This window comes from Chlorocebus sabaeus, chromosome 10 (assembly GCF_047675955.1).
Source record: "Chlorocebus sabaeus isolate Y175 chromosome 10, mChlSab1.0.hap1, whole genome shotgun sequence".
NCBI lineage: Eukaryota > Metazoa > Chordata > Mammalia > Primates > Cercopithecidae > Chlorocebus > Chlorocebus sabaeus.
Window position 1 is genome coordinate 89,407,908 of NC_132913.1, and position 24,338 is coordinate 89,432,245.

At 46.9% G+C, this 24,338-nt stretch overlaps 1 protein-coding gene across 1 annotated transcript; it reads left to right on the top strand.

The window, feature by feature from the left end:
* Positions 1–16,495: 16,495 nt before the first annotated feature.
* On the top strand, positions 16,496–20,988 carry FZD7 (frizzled class receptor 7). Its single transcript, XM_007965874.3, has one exon. The coding sequence runs from the start codon at positions 17,291–17,293 to the stop codon at positions 19,013–19,015; it is 1,725 nt and encodes a 574-aa protein (XP_007964065.1). The 5' UTR covers positions 16,496–17,290; the 3' UTR covers positions 19,016–20,988.
* The last annotated feature ends 3,350 nt before the right edge of the window (positions 20,989–24,338 follow it).

The following is a 24,338-nucleotide window of genomic DNA, read 5'->3' on the forward strand; positions in this document are numbered from 1 at the left end:
TTTATCACTGTATCTGTGGGTCCACACACAGGGGCCGGCACACTTGGTTTTGGATGAATGAATGAACACATGCATTTAGACACAGTGAAGGCATCTCCTTTGCTGCCTCTCCAAAGGATCTTTGGATCTGGTCAGGATTTGGGTCCTGCTGAGCTTTGAGGCTACCATATCTTTACTGGCCTTTTGGAGATATTCAGCTATGTGATTATACAAGGATAAGCCACCCATCCATCAGGTGCCAGTCTAGCCAAAGGCTGGGAGTTGGGGGTGGAGAGAATGGCTAAAAATTGCTGCCAAAACATGCTACTCCTTCACTCTCCTTGGCTGAGATCTTCCAGGGGAGCAGGCCCTGGTTGTTTTGCTACTATACACCACCTGCCACATACCCATGCATTTCTATTTCTATAATGTAATCAATGGAGAGAACAGAAATGACTTTAAAACTGCATTTCTAAGTCTCTTTTGTGCTCAGACCAGGGTATGCACTTAGCACGTGTCTACTGCAATTTCAAACCCATTAGGCACCACATAATCATTCCTGCTGCAGAACCTGCTCTGCATCCCCATTCGGGCGCTCCATCCTACCCATTTTGATGTCTCTTGGGGTCTCATCCTCAATAATTTTGTATGGTTCCCCTTCCCACTGAAACTCAGTAGGTTGGAATAAAGACTCAGCTAGCTACAAATCAGAGAGCTCAAGTCATTGCTATTTCCCTGCACTCACCACTTTCAGGACCAATGACATCTTATGGCAATGTCCGTGTTACAGGGAAGTATGTAATTCAGGGATGGAGAGCCACTCTTAGCTGGTTCCTAGAGAATTCCTTGTCCAGGATTCTAAACATTACCTACAGCAACTGGCAATGCCTGATTTAACATTCTGCCTCCTATATAAGCCCCATCTAGCCTCCCCATGGTCTCAGCCGCATTGGGGGCCTGGAACCTTGAGAGGGCCTATTTCCAGTGTTCCCACCAACCGGGTGGAGGAGGAGGTGTGGGAGCGGGTTGGCACACATATATCTGAGGGGTGGTTGTGTGGGAGAGGGATTAAATTTGTACTGTGAAGATCAATGGAAGCCTTGGGGAGGCAGATTTCCGTTCAATATAATGAAGGACTTTCTAACAATTAAAACTGTCCAAAAAATGAAATGGGACCATGCAAAGAAAGCCCTCTCTCCCTGGAGTTCAAGCAGAGCTGAGATCTCTCCTGTCAGAACTGTGTTTTGGCCAGTGGCACACACACCTGACACTTGTCAGTGTGATCAAGTGGTGCCTCCACGTCTGGAGCCAGATGGCCTGGGTTCAAATCACAGCCCCACTAGTTACTAGCTCCATGATCTTGGGCAAGTTATTTAGCCTCTCTAAGTGTCCATTTCTGCATCTTAAACATTTTAGATAAAAACATATTAGACTTTCTGGGCAATTGTGAGGGTTTTATGTTTAGCAAAGGAATCTGTGTTTTTTTGTTTTTTTGTTTTGAATCTGTGTTTTTTTTGTTTGTTTTTTGTTTTTGTTTGAAAAGTAAGATGGTGTTCTAAGCCTTTGGGTGCTCAAAGCCCTTACTGGTTTATAGAAGTCATAAAAGACAGGCCACCATTTTTACCTGCTACAACATAAAACAGTATTTTTGTAATTAATTGTTTTTTTGGGGGGGGGGTTGTGTGTTTTTAAAGATAGTAAGGCAGATGTATTTAAGGAGGACCATGGCGATAGGTATAAGGACCACTGTAACAGGGTCTTGTAGTTGGGGAGGAAGATTGGACTCAACTCCTATAATTGTTATTTTACATACACACATAAACACAAACTTCAGTGTTTAAGCTTTCAGAAATTATAATGAGGAAAATGATTTTAAACCAACAAATTTAACTGCATAAAGTAGAAAACAACATTTTTAATGAACAAATATTTATTAAGCACCATCTAGTGCAAAGCCTCCTAGGAAATAAAAATATGTTTTAGGCTGGGCACAGTGACTCACGCCTATAATCCCAGCCCTTTGGGAGGCCAAGGTGGGTGGATCACCTGAGGTCAGGAGTTCAAGACCAGCCTGGCCAACATGGTGAAACCCCGTCTCTATTAAAAATACAAAAATTAGTCAGGCATGGTGGTGGGTGCCTGTAATCTCAGCTACTTGGGAGGCTAAGGCAGGAGAATCGCTTGAACCTAGGAGGCAGAGGTTGCAGGGAGCCAAGACTGTGCCACTACACTCCAGCCTGGTCAACAGAGCAAGACTGTACCAAAAAAAAAAAAAAAAAAAAAAAAATGTAGATGCAGATGCTGCCTGCCAGGGGTATGCCATGCAGCAAATAACTGCTTCTGACCCTTCCACTTGCAAAAATGGGCAGGGTTCCACAGGCTCTGCAAATCTAAAATGAGCTATAGGGCATTTTGAATGGGCTTGTATCCCAAATGAAATGGGCAGGACCATAACATAAAGCAAGTGGAACATTTTTTAATGCGCCATTGGGACTTCAGTTTTTTCCCTGTTTTCCATCAGAAGGTCAGCTCCTCTGAAGATTATAATCATGTTGATAAACACTATATGCATATTGCCTAAAACTGAAAAAGACATTTTTTCTTCTTTTATTTATACCTAGCACAGTTTTTGTTTCTGAAAGACCAATGCCTAAAAAGGGCATGGGTAGAAATAAACACGGGATGCCCAAAATATCTTTTCTATGGGGTATAAGCATCCAGATTTGGAAAAGAAAGATTTTTCTTCAACAGCTCCTGTGGTCTGCAGCAACTTACAAACATCCATCTCTTCAGCGTATTTGTGTATTGGAAATATTCAGGATGGAAATGTGACTTTCCTCTGGCCTTGCCATTCCTACAGTATTCTCACTCTCAACTGAGCATACATGATGCTGACAGCCTTTTGAGAAACCAGAAACTTTAGCTCCCATCTTCCCAGATCAAATTGCCTCTTTAAACCATTACCAATAATAATCATTCCTTACTGAGCGTTTGTAACATGCCCGGTACTAAGTACATTGTATTATCTCATTTGACCCTTGCAATCCTATGAAGCAGGTGCTACCATTAAATATTATCACCATTTTACAGATGAGGAAACTGAGGCCAAGGGGAGTTAAGAAGCGGGTCCAAAGTCACATAACTAACAAACTACTGAACAAGGATTAAAATCCACAAAACCTAGGCTCTCCACCAAAACTATCAAACTGCATCTCTAAAGAAAGAGGAGTCCCCACTATACCAAAACTAACAGCTTTCAAAATAGTGAATGGGAAAACTACTCTACAGTTCTTAGAAGAGAATGTGAGATTGTTTCTAGAGGAAATATCCTGTATTCCTTACAGCGATGCAGTATCCCATGAATATCGTGGTCTTGTGATGCGATGCAGTATCCCATGAATATCGTGGTCTTGTGATTTTCTCTGGGACAGCTGGCTGCATAGGAGGTAGAGAGAAACACATCCTTACCGAGGCTTCCACAGAAAACACAAGCTCATCCTGTCTGTTCGCTCTCTAAGAGCCTTCTCCAGGTCAGGCATATACAGATGGCTTGTGCTATTAGGAGCAGCCTAAATTTCTTCCTTGTTCTAATTTCCTTCTTTTTTTTTTTTCTTCAAAGAGAGAACTGGATCCAATGTCCCATTCTGAAGCTGGTGTGGTATCTCAAGCCCGTAATCCTAGCACTTTGGGAGGCCAAGGCAGGTAGATTACCTGAGGTCAGGAGTTTGAGATTAGCCTGGCCAACATGGTGAAACCCCATCTCTACTAAAAATGCAAGCAATTAGCCGGCATATTGGCAGATGCATGTAATCCCAGCTAGTTGGGAGGCTGAGGCACGAGAATCGTTTGAACCTGGGAGGCGGAGGTTGCAGTGAGCCAAGATGGTGCCACTGCACTCCAACCTGGGTCACAGAGTGAGACTCCATCTCAGAAAAGTCCCATTCTTTGAATTACCACCAGTGTAACCCTAGACCTCTCTATGCCTTGGTTTTCCCATCTGTAAAATGGGTGGAATACGCTGTAGCCACCTCAAAGGGCTGCTGTGAGGATGAAAACTCAAGAAGTGTGGGTTAAGGTCTTAGCACAATGCCTGACTATGGTAAACACTCAATAAATGTTAGCTGTTAATAATAAAAATAGTAATGACATGGCTAACACCAGACACCAGAGTCAGTTAGCTGGCTTACTCTTAACTGTTTAGCTGGAATTTAAGTCAGGACATCATCAACCCTGGGTGCCAAAACACAGCAAGACCAATATGGTCCTCAGAACCAGGGTTTTAAAATAGGGTAATCTCTTGGAGCCATGGACCAGCTTTATAAATTAACGCTAGGGGAAGAGAAGGAGTGAAGTTTCACAAGTAAACCAAAGCCCCTTTTGTTAGAGTGAGAAGTCTGTCGCTTCTTTTGTTTATCTCTTCTCTAAATGTTTCCTCTCCAGCCTCCCAGGCTGTTTTCAAAACCCCTCAGTTTTGGTAGCAGCTCTTCACAAGTCTGCTGGAAGCCAGAGAAACAGGCCAACAGCCCCTTCCCCAGCACAAACAGCCAGCAGACACAGCCAGTTCCCTCCCCTGCCTCTGAGGTGAGGCTGGATGCCAGCAGTGGTTTCTGCAACCCCCTTCCAGTCCTTTCTTGACAAGGCACAGCTGTCCGGGGCAGCTCAGGCTGTGGACACCAAGCAGAGTGGCCCCACTTACCAGCTTTCTGTGGGTCTCCCTGTCACAAGTCACCCCGAAAGCCCCTCACTCCGACCAGTCACTTGGATCGTTCACTCTGGAACTCACACAAGCTCTTTGCAATGTGAGGTGGGGAGGAAGCAGAGAGAATAAAGTTGGGCCCTTATGTGCAAAGTTCTTGGGTAAAACACAAGCCCAGGAACCCAAACGTGTGGATTCTAGTTCCAGTTCTTTCTGTCATGAATTGTCCAGTGCTTGGACAATTCACTCTACCATCTTGGGCTTCAGCTTTCTCACCCCCAAAATAAAGGGAATGAATGACTGGAATCTGAGATCACTTATTAAAAAATCCATCCCTAGGCCAGGCACAGCGGCTCATGCCTGTAATCCCAGCACTTCGGGAGGCTGAGGCGGGTGGATCACGAGGTCAGGAGTTCAAGACCATCCTGGCCAACATAGTGAAACGCTGTCTCTACTAAAAATACAAAAATTAGCTGGGCATGGTGGCACGTGCCTGTAGTCCCAGCTACTTGGGAGGCTGAAGCAGGAGAAAGGCTTCAACCCGGGAGGCGGAGGTTGCAGTGAGCTGAGATCGTGCCACTGCACTCCAGCTTAGGCAACAGAGTGAGACTTTGTCTCAAAAAAAAAAAAAAAAAATGAATCCCTGAACCATTTTCCAACTCTGCCCTTCCTATTTATGTATTTACAAGACAAGGTCTCACTCTGTCACCCAGGCTGAAGTACAGTGGAGCTATCACAGCTCACGATAGCCTCAATCTCCCAGGCTCAAGTGATCCTCCCACCTCAGCCTCCTGAGTAGTTGGGACTATGGGCACTCTCCACTATGCCCAGCTAATTTTTGTATTTTTGGTAAAGACAGTTTCACCACGTTGTTCAGGCTGGTTTCAAACTCGGCTCAAGCAGTCCACCCACCTCAGCCTCCCAAAGTGCTGGGATTACAAGTGTGAGCCACTGCACCCAGCCTAGTCCTTCATTTTTAAATCACATGATAGGCTGGCTCCTAACTCAGGCCAAACTCCCATTATAATTTTGAGACAAACTCAAAGTCATCGCAGAAAACCAGATTCATTTGTCAATTAAGGCTATAAGATTGGGTCGGGCACGGTGGCTCAGCGCCTGTAAATCCCAGCACTTTGGGAAGCCAAGATGGGCGGATCACTTGAGGCCAAGAGTTCGAGACCAGCCTGGCCAATGTGGTGAACCCCCATCTCTACTAAAAATACAAAAATTAGCCAAGCATGGTGGCGCACACCCGTAGTCCCAACTTCTTGACAGACTGAGGCATAAGAATTGCTTGAACTCGGGAGGCAGAGTTGCACTGAGCCAACATGGCGCCACTGCACTCCAACCTGGGTGACAGAGCAAGACTGTCTCAAAAATAAAAAAGAAAAGAAAGAAGAGACTGTAAGATCCATGATGGCAGGGACGCACATTCCCTGCACCTCACACAGCACAGGGCCTGACACATAAGGACTCTAAATACATTTTAAAAAATAAACAAAGACCATGTGGTTTAATTACACCCTTTTAACTTGAGCTGTACCTTACTCATTCATTCAATCATTTATCGAACCCATTCTGCTGCTGGCACTGTGCCCCACTGCAGTGTGACTGTGTAGATTTAAATAACTTTCTGTGACGACCTATAAACAAAATAACTGGTGACTGAGGCAGGGAATTAAAAGCTAGGAGAGATTCCTCAACATATTAATGAGAAAGTTAGCTAAGAAATAAAGGGCTTCTCTGTTCCCATCCCAGAGGCTTCTGATAGGCAGCATTCGAATAAAAGTTGCTTTAACCGGCTTCACACTTTCAAAGCCAAAATTAACACCATACAACGGAAGGCCCCAAATAAATTCAGAAGGTAAGACCCAAGCCAGTGAGGGACTCGGATTTACTCATGAAAAGGAAATCTCAAAGCTCTCTTCAGTCTCAAACCGGCTCACTCCGCCCTCTCTTAACCACCTCTTTTCGCCACCTCCGTTTGGGGACCCCGCCAGGTTTCTCAGGGCAGCCACTCCTTGGCCCCTCCCTCAGGTGAAACCATTCTCAAATTAAATCACAAAGAGGAGCAGCCAGTCTGCAATGATCTGTGTTTATTTAGTAAATGGGTTGATTGCCCTCATTTGTGGAGATTAAGGGTTAATTTCCTAACGCAAAGAAAACCGATTTCTCCAAAAGCAGCCCCAGATAATTAAGTGGAAAAAACAAAATTCAAATACCTCTCCCCACCCCCACCCCTACCACCCTGACCCTTCCCATCCAGTTTTGGCCTCTCGGTGGCCTCTCCTGCAAGGTAGCCACAGGCTCTGGGTTCACTGAGGCTCTGCGGAAGGATTTGGTAAACAAAGGCTTAGGAATTCTTTAGGCCCCTCTAAGCTGACATCTGGCAAATTCGAGATCACATAACAGTTTCTCTCTCCCCCCTCTTCTGGCTTTGAAAGGCAAATGTTTTGAGGTTTGTGTTCTCTCCCATTCACAGGGTTTTTAATCAAGTGGAGTCAAACCACTTTGTCTACACCTTAATTGAAGAGCCTGGCTCTAGAGTTTAAAGTACTATTTAGAATAATAAGGAGGAGGCAGGGAAAGGGAGAGGGGGGAAAGGTGGCTAAGTGGAAATGTGAAAGGCTAGAAAAGCGATGGGCAAGTGGCCCTTCAGGGAACACTCAGGGTATCGCGTGCCCAGCCTTCTCAGCACAAGTGGGCACAGGCTGTGTGCTGCTGGGCCTGACTGGTGCGCTGCCATCAGAACCTGGGAAGACAAGAAAGTCCCTACTTGGGAAGTCCTAGCTTAGGCGAGGAACCTCCAGATAGAGCCATAGGCTATCAGAGCGAAGCCAGATCACAAAGCCCAGTTTCTACCACTTACAGACGCAGACAAAGCTTCAAGAGGTGCACTCACTTGCCGGAGAACAAGGGGTTAGTGGCTGGACCAAGACCCCAAGAATTCTCATTTCCCTGGCTGTAACTGAAGTCTGTCTCTGTTCCTCTGAAGACAGAAATGCACCACATCCATCTCAAAACAAATTTTCATACACTTGGGAAGACAGTTAAATTACTTCATATATTTTTCCAAGAGAAACACACTTTCAACTTGTCTTCTCATCAGCTATTTTGGATCCTGACTGCACAGCAGACTCACTTGAGGAGCTTTTAAACAGACTCTCTAGGAGTGGGGCACAGAAAGTAGGCTTTTTAAAAAGTAAATCTCTCTACAACTACCTTCTACCATCCCTTTGAGAGTCACCTTTTTAACTTCTTTGGGTTACTCTTCATACTGGTTCCTTCACGCTGCTTCATTCACTTTCCGCACGACAAATTTATGTGTTCGATTTAAAAGCAATAGTAGGGCCAGGCACAGTGGTGCATCCCAGTAATCCCAGCGCTTTGGGAGGCCAAGCTGGGAGAATCACTTGAGCCCAGGAGTTCAAGACCAGCCTGGGCAACAAAGAGAGACCTTGTCTCTACAAAAAAATTTAAAAATTAGCCAGACATGGTGGCATATGCCTGTAGTCCCAGCTACTGGGAGGTTGAGGCAGGAGGATCAATTGAGCCCGGAGAGTTCCAGACTGCAGTGAGCTACAATGGCACCATTGCACTCCAGCCTGGGTGACAGAGCAAGACCCTGTCTCTAAACACAAATAAATTAAAACAACAGCAGTGATTGTTGACGCATGATTAGCTTACGGTCTGCTGTGATTCTCAAGTCTTCTGTCCCGAGCTAGCCTTTCACCATCCTGTATCTCTGCAATGTATACATCTTTATTTTCATTGAACTTCATCTGACTGATGAATTGCACAATTTGATTCAACAAATTGAACGTCTACCTTGTGAAAGACGAGGGAGAAAAATAAGACATAGTTCCTACTCTCAAAGACCTTTCAAATAAATAAGTGGGGTAAGAAAGCACCAAAATGACTGAAATATAAGACAGAATACAGTAATATCAAAGAAAAGTGGCAAAAGAAACTGACGTTTGATGAGTACCTACCATGAGCCAGTTATGTTGTGATAAAATAAGATAAGGCTTGGCTGTGAGGCATTGGAAAGTCTAAAACAATGTTGGCTAAAACAATGTTGGCTAAAACAAGACCAAAGTTAATTTTGTTCTCATATTTGAGAAATCCAGAGGGAGCCCATCCCAGACTAGCATGGTGCACCTCTGTGTTAAAGACTGAGGCCCTTTCTCCCTTTTGCTCCTTTCCCAATGTCACCTCATGGTCCACAACAGCTTGCGGAGTTGTAGCTGTCAGGAGGAGGGAAGGAGGGTACTTGCCACTCCCTTTAAGTGGCACACAACAGTTTTGCTGACACCCCATGGCCTGGGCTCAGTGGATCCCATAAGGGCGTCTGGAAAATGGGATCTTTATTCCAGTTGGTCATATGTCCATCTGAAGACTGGGGGCTTTATTACTATGGAAGAAGAGGGGAACAGGTATTGGCGGACAACTAGTAGCCTCCACACCATGTTAAGAACTTTAGATTCTTCAGTGCACTTATTTCTCAAAACAACCCAAAAGAAAAATGTGTCCCCAGCCTTTACAGATAATTCCTATCTTTCAACACTTTTGCAATCACAGTCCACTCAATGTCAATTGCAGCCCTGGGAGGTATATTCTCAAATTCTTTATCCAGGCCATTGAGCAAGATGAAGGTGGTTGCAAGACCCAGCCTTGTTAATCAGCCTTCAGTGGATACCTCTCCTAGGCTGGTGCTGATGCTCTGTGGTCAGCCTTCTGCTACTGTGGACACATTCTCCAGGAGAAAGTCGGAAAAGACGTGTGTTTTCACCCTTTTCTAAGCCTGGCACTGTGATTAGTAAGGTTCTCCCTAGTAACAGACAAGGAGTCAGACGGCTTTATTCATAGGGATAGCAGAATTCCAAGGGAAGGAAGCAACCAGGAAACAGCTCTCAGGACTTGGTCTTTTTGTCTTCTCCTTCTGAAACAGGTGTTCCTTCTCTCCTTCCTTCCTTTCTCCTTTGTTTATTTCCTTCCTTTCTTCTGTATTTTTCCACTATAAAGGCCACTGCTCTCCTGTCTTTCCTTCCTCTGCTCCCATTGCCACCATCTAATTGCTGTCTCTACTCACTTCACTGCCTCACAGCTCTTGCTTCCTCCAGGCTTCTACTGCTTCCTGGTTTCTGCTTGTTCCCTTCTCACTGAATACTTCCCAGCTTCTGCCAGCATATTTTACACTCAGACGCCCAAATGAAAGCATCCGATTAGGTGGCTTCTCTGTATAGAGCAGGCACAACTGTTGGACAGAGGTCTCGTGCCAGACAACCTCATGGCTGGGTCACATCTTCTACTCCAGACTCAATCCTCTGAGGACAGGATTCATGTGGCACAAGGTACACAAATGGCAAGGTCAGTCTAAGGAAATGCTATGAAGCAAACTCTGGAAGTAGCAGCTGTTGCATTTCAGAATAGCCACTGTGACCTTGTTGAGACTCATAAATAAGGTCCCAGACCCAACATCACACCATGCAATGACATTTATCCAACCATCTCTCTCTCTCTCTCTGTCTCTCTCTCTCTTTCTGTCTCTCTCTCTTTCTCACACACACATTCACACATGACACATGACACATGTCACACTCCCTTATGGTTCTCATTATTTCCATCCTTCAGTTCAAAAAGTAATCAACTAGAGTGAAAACTTTGTGCAAAACTAAAGGCATCAAGCTGGGCACAGTGGCTCACACCTATAATCCCAGCACTTCGGGAGGCCAAGGCGGGTGGATCACCTGAGGTGAGGAGTTCGAGACCAGCCTGGCCAACATGGCGAAACCCCATCTCTACTAAAAATACAAAAATTAGCTGGGCATGGTGGCGGGCACCTGTAATCCCAGCTGAGGCAGGAGAATCACTTGAGCCCAGGAGGCAGAGGTTACAGTGAGCCAAGATTGCACCATTGCACTCCAGCCTGGGTGATAAGAGCGAAACTCTGTCTCAAAAGCAAAAACAAACAAACAAACAAAAAACTAAAGGCATCCTATAAGGTAACACAATGTACCGCTATGGAATACAAGCCTGGTTCAGTGGTTCCCAAACTTGACTAATTCCAAAGAATCACCCAGTGAGTGTCTAAAAATTAAATCCCCAAGTCCCCCACTAGAGATTCTGACTCAACATATCTGAAGTAGGGCTCAGGCTTCTGAAAATTTTTTTCTTTTTTCTTTTATTTACTCCTCAGGTGATTCTGATGACCAGCCAGGCTTGGACTCCACTGCTCAAGTTCCATGTTTACTCTTCCATAGGATTCCCTGGAAGCTTTCATTACTACCTTGAGTCTGGTTCCCACAGCTTCTCCTCCTAGCTCCCTGCTTGATAAAATTCTCTTACTGGGAGAGCCTGACATACAACAAGTTTCCCATTTGCCCTAGGGGGCAGGAGTAGGGCTCCCAAATCTCCCAATCTAAATGCCCACTAGTGCAGTTTCAGAAATGGAATTGTTCCTTAGGTAATTAGAGAAAATTAACAGATTCTTCCAACTTGGTTTGAAACCTGAGTCAGGTGTAATAATGTTCAAGGGGTCATCACTAACCTGGACTTGATATATCCCAGCCTAGAAATTCTGGGGCTTCTCTAAATTTTGGAATAGCTTTTTATCAGACATACAAAAGAACAAACATTAGTGTTTATCATAAAAGACGTCAGGTAGCAGTGCAGTGTGAAGTGAAAAATGTATTTAAAAGATAACTATTTTTGATGCTCAAGCTAATCTGAAGTTAAGAAGTTCTAGCACACCCAGTGGTACACCAGGGCAAGCTCTTAGGGGCTTGTGGAGCTGATCATGTGCATCTTTTCCAAACACTAAGTTCAGTGACATCACATTGGCTTGAAATCGGTTATGGTAGCATTATTTATACCATGGAAATTGGCAAATGTACAGATCAGGGCTTTTTTCCCAGAGAGTCGATTGTTAAACATTTACCAGCATACCACTATAAAACTTACAACCTCAGCAAAGAGTCAGAGCCCCAAAATATGCAGCTAACTTGGCCTTTTATTTGATCCCTAAGATTTGTATCCATATAACTAAACCAGGATTCTGCCCTGATGATTTTTTGCCTATGGATCACACAGCATTTCGTAAATATTACCTCATGAATTCTCACAACATCCTGGGGGAGCAAGGGAGGTTAAGTGACTTGCCTGAGGCAAGACAAGAAATCAATAGTGAAAGGCAGAACTAAACCAGTCGGTATCAACCACCTCTGCTATCCTTCCTAGATATCAGTACTGTGCAGACCCACATTGGAGACATGGGTAGCAATTACCAAAGGTGCTTTTTACATCACAACCCAGATAGCTGAAGTTGCTTTCTACAGACTATGGTCCATATGCTCTGACCTTTGAGTACAGATTTGACTCCCCAGCGCTCTACATTTGGATGTTTTTCCCAGAACTGTTCATGGTCTTTCATTAATCAACTTCCTCCATGTTTTGTCTCTAGAGTCCAGGGACATGTGTTTGGAGCTGGTTGGCCAGAGTTAGGGTTCTGTCCTGACTCTAACATCTGCAAGTGGCATCATAACCAGTCAACACTGTATTTTTATCTGTGACCCTTTCTCTGGACTCCCCAAGGACAGAGCTCCAAGAGTCATTTCTCTCTGTTGCCTCATCTTCATAATATTCTAGGAATGAATAAATGAATAATCCTTGTAGTAAACAGCCTCTCAAATGGCTCCCTGTGATCCCCCAATGGTTTTGCACACTCTATGTAATCCCTGCTACCCCTCGAGTGTGGGAAGATCTAGTGACTTGCTTCTAGTGAATAGTATATGGCAAAAGTGATAGGATGTCACTTCCCAGATTAGGTTACAGAAAGACTGTGACTTCTATCTTCTCCGTCATTTTCTCCTGCTCTCTCTCTCTGCCTCCTTCCTTCCCTCCCTCTCTCAGAGGGAGAGACTCTCTGAGCCTTTGCTGTGAGAGAGGCAAGGTGCCATATTATGAGTGGCCTTATGAGAGGTCCACATTGCAAGGAACTGATGTCTCTGGCCAACAGCTAGTGAGAGCCTGAGGCCTGCCAACAGCCACATAAGTGAGTTTGAAAGTGGGTCCTCCAATTGAGCCTTGAGGCCATTGCAGCCCTGATCAACACCCTGATTACACAACAGACAATGTATAAAACTCTCAACTAGCCCAGTGTGGTGGCGCACATCTGTAGTCCCAGCTTTTCTGGAGGCTGAGGTAGAAGGATCACTTGAGACTAGGAGTTCAGTGAGCTATGATCACTCTACCACACTCCAGCCTGAGTGGCAGGGTGAGATTCTGTCTCAAAAAACAAAAACACAAAAACCCATCTCAATCGACAAGGGAAGTGTTGGTCAGACTCAGTGACTGAATTTACCATATAAATCATCTCTACAAGATGCGGCCTGCACATCTAACATGATTATTGCATGGTTCTCCTCTTCTTCAACTTAGATATCTCTAATTTTCGTAACACTTGAAAGGGTTTTAGTGATAAGAATATTCCCATTTTTGGAATGATCCAACACCCCAACAAAAATGAACACAAGTCAATGACAACCTGACAACTGGAAATTCCAAGTTCTCCATGTTATCATGTCAAAATTGTCTAGTAAAAGAGAGGCCAGAAAGGAAAGCATGTGTTAAAAGTTGCCCTTTCTGGTCTTGCATGAGTAATTCTTGCACTGGGAGCTTCATTACAGCCACAAGACTGGGGCACACGAAGGTGGCCATTTTCAAATCTGGCCTGACATCAGAATGTAATTCAACTAGATAAACCTGGGACTTGGCCAAAATAAGTAGCTTTGTAAAACTGGAGCCATGAATAGCATCACTTTTCTGCGGGACCATATGACTACATGTGAAGAAATAAAGACCTTTGTTATTTTAAAGGGCAGGGACAATTGGAAATTTTGCAGCAGATAGTTACAAAATTTTCTACCCTTGGCTCTCCCAAGAAGATACCAGTTAGTGGCTTTGGGAGTTGGGTGTGGAAGGGGTTGCTTGGGAAAGAAAATTAAATTGATCCTGGACAGAATATAAACAAATGTCACTACATTTGTCATAGATCCTAAAACAGATGATCAGACCGTTGCATTATGAACTTACTTTTTCTGATCTTTTATTACTTGGCTCCTTAAAATCATAGCATTCTATACCAGGCAAGGCTTGGAAAGCCAGAGCTCCCCTCTCACAGCAAATTCTTATTGTGGGGAATAATTTTGGATTGATTTTTTAAAAATCTTTAAAAACAAAACAATCTCTTTTTAAAATTGACTTTGCTTCTCTGCTTTTTGCACTTGTCTGCCTGGGACAGAGCAAGAGGACTTACATCTGTGACACTTTCCATCTGGGATGGGTTTTCTGCATCTTAGGCATAGATTGCTTTTCATTTGTACCTTCTATTTGAGTTAAGGTTTTTCTGTTTTTGCCTTTTTTCATTTTTTTCCCCCTAAATTATTATCCTATTGCCTAACATGAGAGCTGTCTGGGGTTATAATATGGAGAGTAGAAGCTCATCAGCTAAACTGGTTTTAGCTGCAGTTGAGACAGTATTTTTATCCTGTCAGTTTTCATTTTATTTGATGACAGTGCTTGGTATTTCTTCCTCAATAGCAAAGATGACTTAGATCAGTGGCCTGATGAATAAGCATGAAAATTTGATTTAGAAAAGGAGGATATCCTGAAGCTCACGGAGAGAAAAAAGGAATCTAACACCCCACCACACATACTTTAAATGACAAAGCAAAGCAGCAGCATTGTCTTTAAGCAACATATTTCAACCGAAGATCAACACTCCCCGATGTTAGGTAATAGGAATAATAATTTCAAAAGAAAAGGGGGGCCCTTTAAAAAACACAAAGAAGGAATGAAACGTTTTTTAAAGCAAGTGTCATATTATCTTCAGCACCTTTCTTTTTTTCCCCCTACCTTTCTTCCCCCCTCCCCGCCAAAGAAAAGGAAAAAAAAAAAGGGCGGGGGTGGCGTCCGGGAGGGAGGGCGAAACTGATGCTTGGGAGCAAGAAGGCGACTCCCGCTGAGGGCCGGATGGAGGATGTGATCAGTCTAACACTCTGCCTTGGCCCAAAGGCTTCCTTCCGCCCTTTCGACCTATTAACAGGAATGGGGAAGGACAAAGACCGTGAATTGGAAGGAACGATTCCCAAAAATCTTCGGTGATCAAAAATAAATAAAGAAAAACAGAGAAAGCCAAAGTCTTCCATGGAAGGGAACCCAATTAATTGTCTTCGATTTCAGAATGAGTTTTTTTCTTGCCGTAGAAGAAGCGCACGGGAGGCAGCAGAGACAGCAACTTCTGCCAAGGTTCAACCTCATCAGAAATCGCTCAGAGCTCCAGCACCCGGGACTGAGGCAGAAGGGCTCGGCCCGGAATAACGTTTTTTAAAGCATAGGATTGCTCTGTGTGTGTGTGTGTGTGTGTGTGTGTGTGTGTGTGTGTGTGTGTGTGTGTGTGTGTGTGAGAGAGAGAGAGAGAGAGAGAGAGAGAGAGAGAGAGAAAGGAGGAGGAGGAGGAGGAGAGATTGATTGATTTTTTTTCTTTCCTTCTCAACATGTCACTTCCCTGCATGGGAATTCCTGATATTCCTGGCAGCCCGGAGAGAGGGGAGATGCCCCCCTGGTGACTTCTGACCCCTCCAGGAGTAACCAGAGAGCGCGCGCGAGCGCCCAGCGCCTGGCGCAGGACGAAGATTTAACCGAGAACAAAAGAACGTTTGCCAATCAGAAAACGCTACCCGAGAACGAGGATAACCCCGCTTTGTGTTTTGAAAACTCTTTAATTAGCCTGGTTTCTAAGACCCATTTAAGCATTTCTATGCAGATTCTAAATGGAGGATCTAATGGTTGCTTCTGCAACGAAGATGGGATCCCGAAAGGCCACATGCCGCAGAACCAAGGCACACGGGGCCACTGAGACGCCCGGCGCGTCGTACAGAGTGTTCCTGGGCGCTCGGTCTCAGGTTACTTTTAGAACCAGTCTCCCCAACGCCGTCTTCGTTTCCTTAAAACCTCGCTAGAGCCACCCCAGCTCCCCAGACTCCAGGCCGTGCGCGCGGGCGGGGTGGCCTGAGCCTGGGTTCCCCGCGCTCCCCGCTTTGGGCCCTTCCTCCGAGGGGTCGGCCCTTCCTCCCACAGTCACTCGGCCCCCTCCGCCCGACTCGGGTTTCTCCTCGGAGGCGGCCCCTCCTCCTTTTTACAACTCGGGGGAGGGGAGAGGGGACTGTGGCCTTGCGTGGACTGTTTGGGTCCAGGGGGAAAGAAGCGATCCTCAAGGCGCACCCCGTTCTCGCCCCGTCCCAAACCACCCATTGAGGACCCGGCGACCCGAAAGCCCCGCCAGAGCCAGTCTTTGCAGCCTTAACGCGACTCCCGGTCACGTCTCTCCCCGCAGGGGCGCTGCGCGGTCCTCGCTCCCCGCAAAAGCCGCTGGCGAAGGAGCCCCTGCTCAGGAATGCGCATCTGAGTGCACCAGGAAGAGGAACAAATCTTCGAAGCAAATTCCCTTTCTGCGCGTTTTCCCCCCTGAGCGAATTCAGGGTAAAAGTTTTTCCGAACTTTTCCTTCCCAGTCCCCCGCCCCTCCCCTCAGGAATCCGCCCAGAGCGCCGCGGACACCGCCTCCGCCACTCCCGCGCCCGCCCCTTCCGACTTCCTCCCAATCCAAAGGCGGCCACCGAAAAAACAAAGGCTGCCATTGGGCCGCCGGGACCTGGGGCCGCCCCCGAAGTGGTTTGTGAATGGGGGGAGGGGAGGGGGCGGGCCGGTCCGGAACCCCGCGAGCCCGACGCTTCTTCTGGCGACCAGCGCGACTCCGAGGCGTTAGTCGGCGCTCCCTCCCGGCGGGCGGCTGCGGCGGGCGCCAGGACTTGCGGCTGGGGCTGCGCGGGGCTGGAGGGGCCAGGGCCAGGCCGCGGGCACGAGCGCCTCGCGGTTTCGGACGCAGTGTGACTGGATTTCCAAAAAGAACTCGCCGCGCTCCCGACTCCGGGGCCGAGATCGGACTCAGCTAGAGCCGGCCGTTTGGCTGAAACTTGGGGCCGAGCTTTTGGGGTTGAAGGAGTGGGGTGTGGAGGAGGAGGCGAAGGAGGCGGCGGCGAGCAGAGCCTGGAGGCCAGGAGGCGGGGCAGCACCGCGGAGGCGGCGGCCGGGGCGAGCGGGCGGCGGCGCCAGGGGTTCTCCTGGAGGGGGTTCTCCTGGAGGGGGCCCGACCGGGCGCGGGGGCCGTGCGCGCTGCCGTGCGCCGGGGGTCCAGAGACTTGGGCAAACTTTGAAGGGTGCCCGGAGCCGCTTGTTACTCCTCGCGGCGGAGGGAGCCGCACCGTTAAGTCCTCGCGGGGAGAGCTAGGCGGCCCTCCTCGGCGCCCCCAACCCAGACTGACGAGTTTTGGGCCCCTGGCGGCCCTGGGAGTGCCGGGCGGCGGCGGCTGCGGCGCCCCCGCGGCGCGGGCACCCAGGCGGCAGCGCCCTTTGCTCCACGCCGCCCACGGCCCGGCCCCGGCGCCGTGAGGACTCTCATGCGCCGGGCGCGGCGGCGCCTCCCCGCATCCTTGCCTCTCCCAACCGCCTCGTCGCACTCCTCGGGCTGAGAGCACCGCTGCACTCGCGGCCGGCGATGCGGGACCCCGGCGCGGCCGCCCCTCGCTTGTCCCTGGGCCTCTGCGCCCTGATGCTGGCGCTACTGGGCGCGCTGTCCGCGGGCGCCGGGGCGCAGCCGTACCACGGAGAGAAGGGCATCTCCGTGCCGGACCACGGCTTCTGCCAGCCCATCTCCATCCCGCTGTGCACGGACATCGCCTACAACCAAACCATCCTGCCCAACCTGCTGGGCCACACGAACCAAGAGGACGCGGGCCTCGAGGTGCACCAGTTCTACCCGCTGGTGAAGGTGCAGTGTTCTCCCGAACTCCGCTTCTTCCTATGCTCCATGTACGCGCCCGTGTGCACCGTGCTCGATCAGGCCATCCCACCGTGTCGTTCTCTGTGCGAGCGCGCCCGCCAGGGCTGCGAGGCGCTCATGAACAAGTTCGGCTTCCAGTGGCCCGAGCGGCTGCGCTGCGAGAACTTCCCGGTGCACGGCGCGGGCGAGATCTGCGTGGGCCAGAACACGTCAGACGGCTCCGGAGGTCCAGGCGGCGGCCCCACTGCCTACCCTACTGCGCCCTACCTGCCGGACCTGCCCTTCACCGCGCTGCCTCCGGGGGCCTCAGATGGCAGGGGGCGTCCCGCCTTCCCCTTCTCATGCCCCCGTCAGCTCAAGGTGCCCCCCTACCTGGGCTACCGCTTCCTGGGTGAGCGCGATTGCGGCGCCCCGTGCGAACCGGGCCGTGCCAACGGCCTGATGTACTTTAAGGAGGAGGAGAGGCGCTTCGCCCGCCTCTGGGTGGGCGTGTGGTCCGTGCTGTGCTGCGCCTCGACGCTCTTTACCGTTCTCACCTACCTGGTGGACATGCGGCGCTTCAGCTACCCAGAGCGGCCCATCATCTTCTTGTCGGGCTGCTACTTCATGGTGGCCGTGGCGCACGTGGCCGGCTTCCTTCTGGAGGACCGCGCCGTGTGCGTGGAGCGCTTCTCGGACGATGGCTACCGCACGGTGGCGCAGGGCACCAAGAAGGAGGGCTGCACCATCCTCTTCATGGTGCTTTACTTCTTCGGCATGGCCAGCTCCATCTGGTGGGTCATTCTGTCTCTCACTTGGTTCCTGGCAGCCGGCATGAAGTGGGGCCACGAGGCCATCGAGGCCAACTCGCAGTACTTCCACTTGGCCGCGTGGGCCGTGCCCGCCGTCAAGACCATCACTATCCTGGCCATGGGCCAGGTAGACGGGGACCTGCTCAGCGGAGTGTGCTACGTTGGCCTGTCCAGTGTGGACGCGCTGCGGGGCTTCGTGTTGGCGCCTCTGTTCGTCTACCTCTTCATCGGCACGTCCTTCCTGCTGGCCGGCTTCGTGTCCCTTTTCCGTATCCGCACCATCATGAAACACGACGGCACCAAGACCGAGAAGCTGGAGAAGCTCATGGTGCGCATTGGCGTCTTCAGCGTGCTCTACACAGTGCCCGCCACCATCGTGCTGGCCTGCTACTTCTACGAGCAGGCCTTCCGCGAGCACTGGGAGCGCACCTGGCTCCTGCAGACGTGCAAGAGCTATGCGGTGCCCTGCCCGCCCGGCCACTTCCCGCCCATGAGCCCCGACTTCACTGTCTTCATGATCAAGTACTTGATGACCATGATCGTGGGCATCACCACTGGCTTCTGGATCTGGTCGGGCAAGACCCTGCAGTCGTGGCGCCGCTTCTACCACAGACTCAGCCACAGCAGCAAGGGGGAAACTGCGGTATGAGCCCCGGCCCCTCCCTACCTTTCCCACCCCTGCCCTCTTGCAAGAGGAGAGGCAGGGTAGGGAAAGAACTGCTGGGTGGGGGCCTGTTTCTGTAACCTCCCCCTCTACTGAGAAGTGACCTGGAAATGAGAAGTTCTTTGCAGATTTGGGGCGAGGGGTGATTTGGAAAAGGAGATCTGGGTGGAAAGCGGTTTGGATGAAAAGACTTCAGGCAAAGACTTGCAGTAGGATGATGATAACGACGATGTGAATCGTGAAACGTACAGGCCAGCTTGGGCCTAAGAGAAGATTGAGACCAGCAAAGACGGCTGTGAGTTTCTCCCGGCTCCGGGGCTGAATGGGGGCTGTGACTGATCCCCCTGCTGCAGGGCGAGTGGCCTGTCTAGACCCCTGTGAGGCCCCGGGAAAGGTACAGCCCTGTCTGCGGTGGCTGCTTTGTTGGAAAGAGGGAGGGCCTCCTGCGGTGTCCTTGTCAAGCAGTGGTCAAACCATAATCTCTTTTCACTGGGGCCAAACTGGAGCCCAGATGGGTTAATTTCCAGGGTCAGACATTAGGGTCTCTCCTCCCCTGCCCGCTCCTGCCTGTTTTTTCTCGCGTACTCCTTTCAAGTCTTGTAAAATAAGCATTTAGAAGTCTTGGGAGGCCTGTCTGCTAGAATCCTAATGTGAGGATGCAAAAGAAATGATAACGTTTTGAGATGAGGCCAAGGAGACGTGTAGTAGGTATTTCTGCTACTTTTTCATTTTCTGGGGAAGGCAGGAGGCAGGAAGACGGGTGTTTTATTTGGTCTAATACCCTGAAAAGAAGTGATGACTTGTTGCTTTTCAAAACAGGAATGCATTTTTCCCCTTGTCTTTGTTGTAAGAGACAAAAGAGGAAACAAAAGTGTCTCCCTGTGGAAAGGCGTAACTGTGAAGACAGCAACTTTTATAGGCAAAGCAGCGCAAATCTGAGGTTTCCCTTTGGTTGTTAATTGGTTGAGATAAACATTCCTTTTTAAGGAAAAGTGAAGAGCAGTGTGCTATCACACACCGTTAAGCCAGAGGTTCTGACTTTGCTAAAGGAAATGTAAGAGGTTTTGTTGTCTGCTTTAAATAAATTTAATTCGGAACACATGATCCAACAGACTCTGTTAAAATAGTCAGGGAAGTCTCTCCCTTCATTTTTTTTTTTCCCCTTGCTATAAGCCTATATTTAGGTTTCTTTTCTATATTTTTTCTCCCATTTGGATCCTTTGAGGTAAAAAACATAATGCCTTCAGCCTCATAATAAAGGAAAGTTAATTTAAAAAAAAAAGCAAAGAGCCATTTTGTCCTGTTTCCTTGGTTCCATCAATCTGTTTCTAAAACATCATGCGTATGCTGACCCTGTCTCTGTGTGATTGGGTTGGGAGGTGATCAGCAGATACCATAGTGAACAAAGAGGAAAGTTCGAACCATGGGCCCCATCTTTAAAGAAAGTCATTAAAAGAAGGTAAACTTCAAAGTGATTCTGGAGTTCTTTGAAATGTGCTGGAAGACTTAAATTTATTAATCTTAAATCATGTACTTTTTTTCTGTAATAGAACTCGAATTCTTTTGCATGATGGGGTAAAGCTGAGCAGAGAATCATGGGAGCAAACCTTTACCCCACCTTTGACACTACCCTCCAATCTTGCAACACTATCCTGTTTCTCAGAACAGTTTTTAAATGCCAATCATAGAGGGTACTGTAAAGTGTACAAGTAACTTTATATATGTAATGTTCACTTGAGTGGAACTGCTTTTTACAATAAAGTTAAAATTGATCTTGTGTTTCTTCAACCTTCAAAACTATCTCATCTGTCAGATTTTTAGAACTTCTACACAGGTTTTGGCATCTTTTGTGCTGTATCTTTTAAGTGCATGTGAAATTTGTAAAATAGAGATAAGTACAGTATGTATATTTTGTAAATCTCCCATTTTTGTAAGAAAATATATATTGTATTTATACATTTTTACTTTGGATTTTTGTTTTGTTTTGCCTTTAAAGGTCTACAACGAAGCCCCACTTTATCACATGTACAGATCACAAATAAATTTTTTTAAATACAAAATGAACATTTATTTAGTTTACTATTCCTGTAATATTAAACCAAAGAAGAGAAAGAAGGAAAGTATGGGAAAAAAGTATGGAGGGACACCATTGGGTGTGTCCCCTGTAAAAGAGAATGGTATATGTTATTGAGGTCTTTTTTTCTCCTGCCTTTAAGATACAGAATATAATGAATGCCTTCACTGTCATTTAATTTTTTTTTCCTGTTGTTGCTGCTTCCTGCCTTCCTCCACACCACCCCACTACACACCCCTAAGCCTTTCTACATCCTGCTTTGGATGCCTATTGAAGGTATTGAATAAGCATCTCTTTTAGAGAAGTGCTGTCTGATCTGTGTTTTTACTGCCCTTAGGAGATGAAATCCATATTCGAAAGGGACTGGAAGATAGTTTTTATATTTGCTGCTTTTTTTTTTTGGTAGTGTTTCCCTGGTGAAGAATTCAGTGAGTTTTTGGGGGTTTGGGTGTTTTCTTTATTTTTTTAACTGATCAGTGTTTTGGTATTCTAATATAACTTCTGTAGATTGGTAATCCTTAAATGCTTTGGGTTCAGGTGCTAGGGAAAGTCAGTGGATACTTCGAGATTAAAGGCCTTGCTTGTGGAGTGTTCTCAGCTGAAGGCTTTCCTCTACCTTCTAGGTAAACCAAGCAGAGGTCAAGCAGCTCCCAAGGTGGCAATGACTCAGCAGCTCCGGCAGGAATACACTCCACGCCTGACCCTGGGATGGCCTCTGAAGCCACTTCTCTCCTCTTGAGAAGAGGCTAACTTTGGAATCAGATTAGACAGGGAAGCCTTCACTATCCAGAAACTTTGATATGAAAGAGTCCCTCAGGGGAATGGAAAAGGCATTTTAATACATCCAATTCTGAGCCTTACTAGAATTTTTTTTTCTTTCCTTTCGCCTCTCTTCTTTAAATCTGGTGCCTGTTTCCTGGCTTTTTCTAATACAGTGGCTTAATTCCCTGGCAGCTGTGGGACCCAGGAGCAGACTGGGTACTGCTGTTTCTCTTGCCCCACTTGGCCTCAAAGTTTCTGTAGTTCTAAAGCACAACAGAAACAGTTCTGTTTTTGTTTTAATTAACAGGCTTACACACATGGTTGGTGTGTTTTACAAATGCATGAAATGAAAACCAGTGACAGTTCTCGCAGGAGCAGGAAGCCGCATATATACAGTTCATGCAAAGCAGCTTTTCTTTAAGATCCTCCCGGGTTTCGAGCATCACAATGGGTGTGTGGGGTCATCTTAACCTGTGAAGATTTTGGCATCAAGGAAGGGAAAACATAGTGATTGCAAGTCTCTGAAGGTTTATCCAGTTTTTACTCATAAAATGACACCTTTTAGGTTAAAGCATGCCTCTCTTAACACCACACTAATACCGCCTGTTAAGAATGTTTGCTTTTAGAGTAGGTGGAAGGCTCCCAAAGGAGTTTTTTCCTTGCAAATTAACTGCTGAAGGCACTTAGACCCTTCTACAGGGAGAGCCCAGTGGCTGCTCCTCTGAGTGTGTCCCCTTCGTCTCATCAGCACTGCCTTGTCTTTCAGGGCTCTCAAAGATTGAAGAGTGTTGGTCTTTAGTAAGGGAACAAAGACCGCAGATGAATACATTGTTACCTGCTTTTTTTTTTTTTTTTTTTTAAAGCAAAGATAAAAGTGTTCAGTTTAATTCCCTTCACGTTGTGCTGTGTTCTTATGCAGTCAATTCATACCTAGGAATGTTAGAAGCTCAGGGATTTTTCTTAAGGAGGCACATCTCTGCAGAAAATATGTGAGGGAGAGAATGTTTGTGAAAGGGCAGGTGTAGCGTTTAAGAAAAACATTGGCAGGAGTTTGGTGTTAATCCCCAGATAAGGAGTAGAAACACTTGTGAAAATTTTCTGCAGTTTGTAAAACACAACTACTCTGTACAACAACCCCATGCAACACCTAATCTTTTTAAGTAGGTATGTGAGAAATCTTGGCAAGAAAAAAAAATATGTCTGTGGACAACATCTTACCATTAAAATACAGACAGATAATTTTAAAATGTGCCTAAAATAAAATAGTGCTATTAGAAATTCTCTGGGTAGAACTCTAGTAGTATAACAGCTGTAGGTTTGAGCCCTGTAATTCTACTGGGAAAATCTCTTCTAAACCTCCCATCTTTAATTTCACTGAAAAGGCAGGTGGCTATTTATAGATGGTATATTTTTATATATGCATATGTGAAGGGTGAATAACAGCCTACAGGGCTCCAGGAAATCCTAGAAGGGTCCAAACCCACACCAATGTGGACTGAAATAAGCAATTCATAAATCCGTTCTATTTTTCTCTGATTTACCCCCGTCAGTGGCACTAAACCAAATTCATAAAACTTGGTTCTTCACCTCTTTTCACTGTGTGACATTTCTTACATCTGAATCTGTATTCTTTACATTTCACACTAAAGTAAACTAGTTAAAAAGGGTACCATTAAAATGCCAGCCCTTTAATAAACATACATGTTACCTCTTATTCTCTTTGGTTCTTTAAAAAAAAAAAAAAAAATCTAGTCTCCTGGAATTTTCTCAATTTGTGGATTTGTGGTAGAAGGAAAAAAGGAAATTTGACCAAGACAGTAGTTGTTTATTATAAGGGACCCAGTTCAACAAGTACTGATCAAGCAGTCACTACACTGAAGGTACTAGGAAAGGAACTGGAGGGACGCAGATAAAAGTAAGACAAAGTCCAGCTGAAGTAACTGTCAACCTAGTTGGAGTAAGGAGGGCATCCCCCAAGGAAGAATAAGCAAAGAACTCTAACGCTAGATAGAACCTGGCACATGTCAGTGTAGAAGCACAAATGCTGTTTGGAATAATATTACCTGACATTTGTTGGCATTTACTGTTTTTAAAAGCTCTTTTCACATTCATTATTTAACTTCACTCACAATTATTACAACCCTGAAATGGCAATAATTCCTTGTTTAAAGATGAAGAAGGCCAGGCACGGTGGCTCACACCTGTAATCCCAGCACATCAGGAGGCCAAGGTGGGCAGATCACCTGAGGTCAGGAGTTCAAGACCAGCCTGACCAACATGGTGAAACTCCAGACATGGTGGTATGTGCCTGTAATCCCAGCTACTGAAATTGAAGCTGAGACAGAAGAATCACTTGAACCCGGAAGGCGGAGGTTGCAGTGAGCCGAGATCATGCCACTGCACTCCAGTCTGGGCAAGAGAGCAAGACTCCATCTCAAAAAAAAAAAAAAAAAAAAAAATTGAAGCTATTGT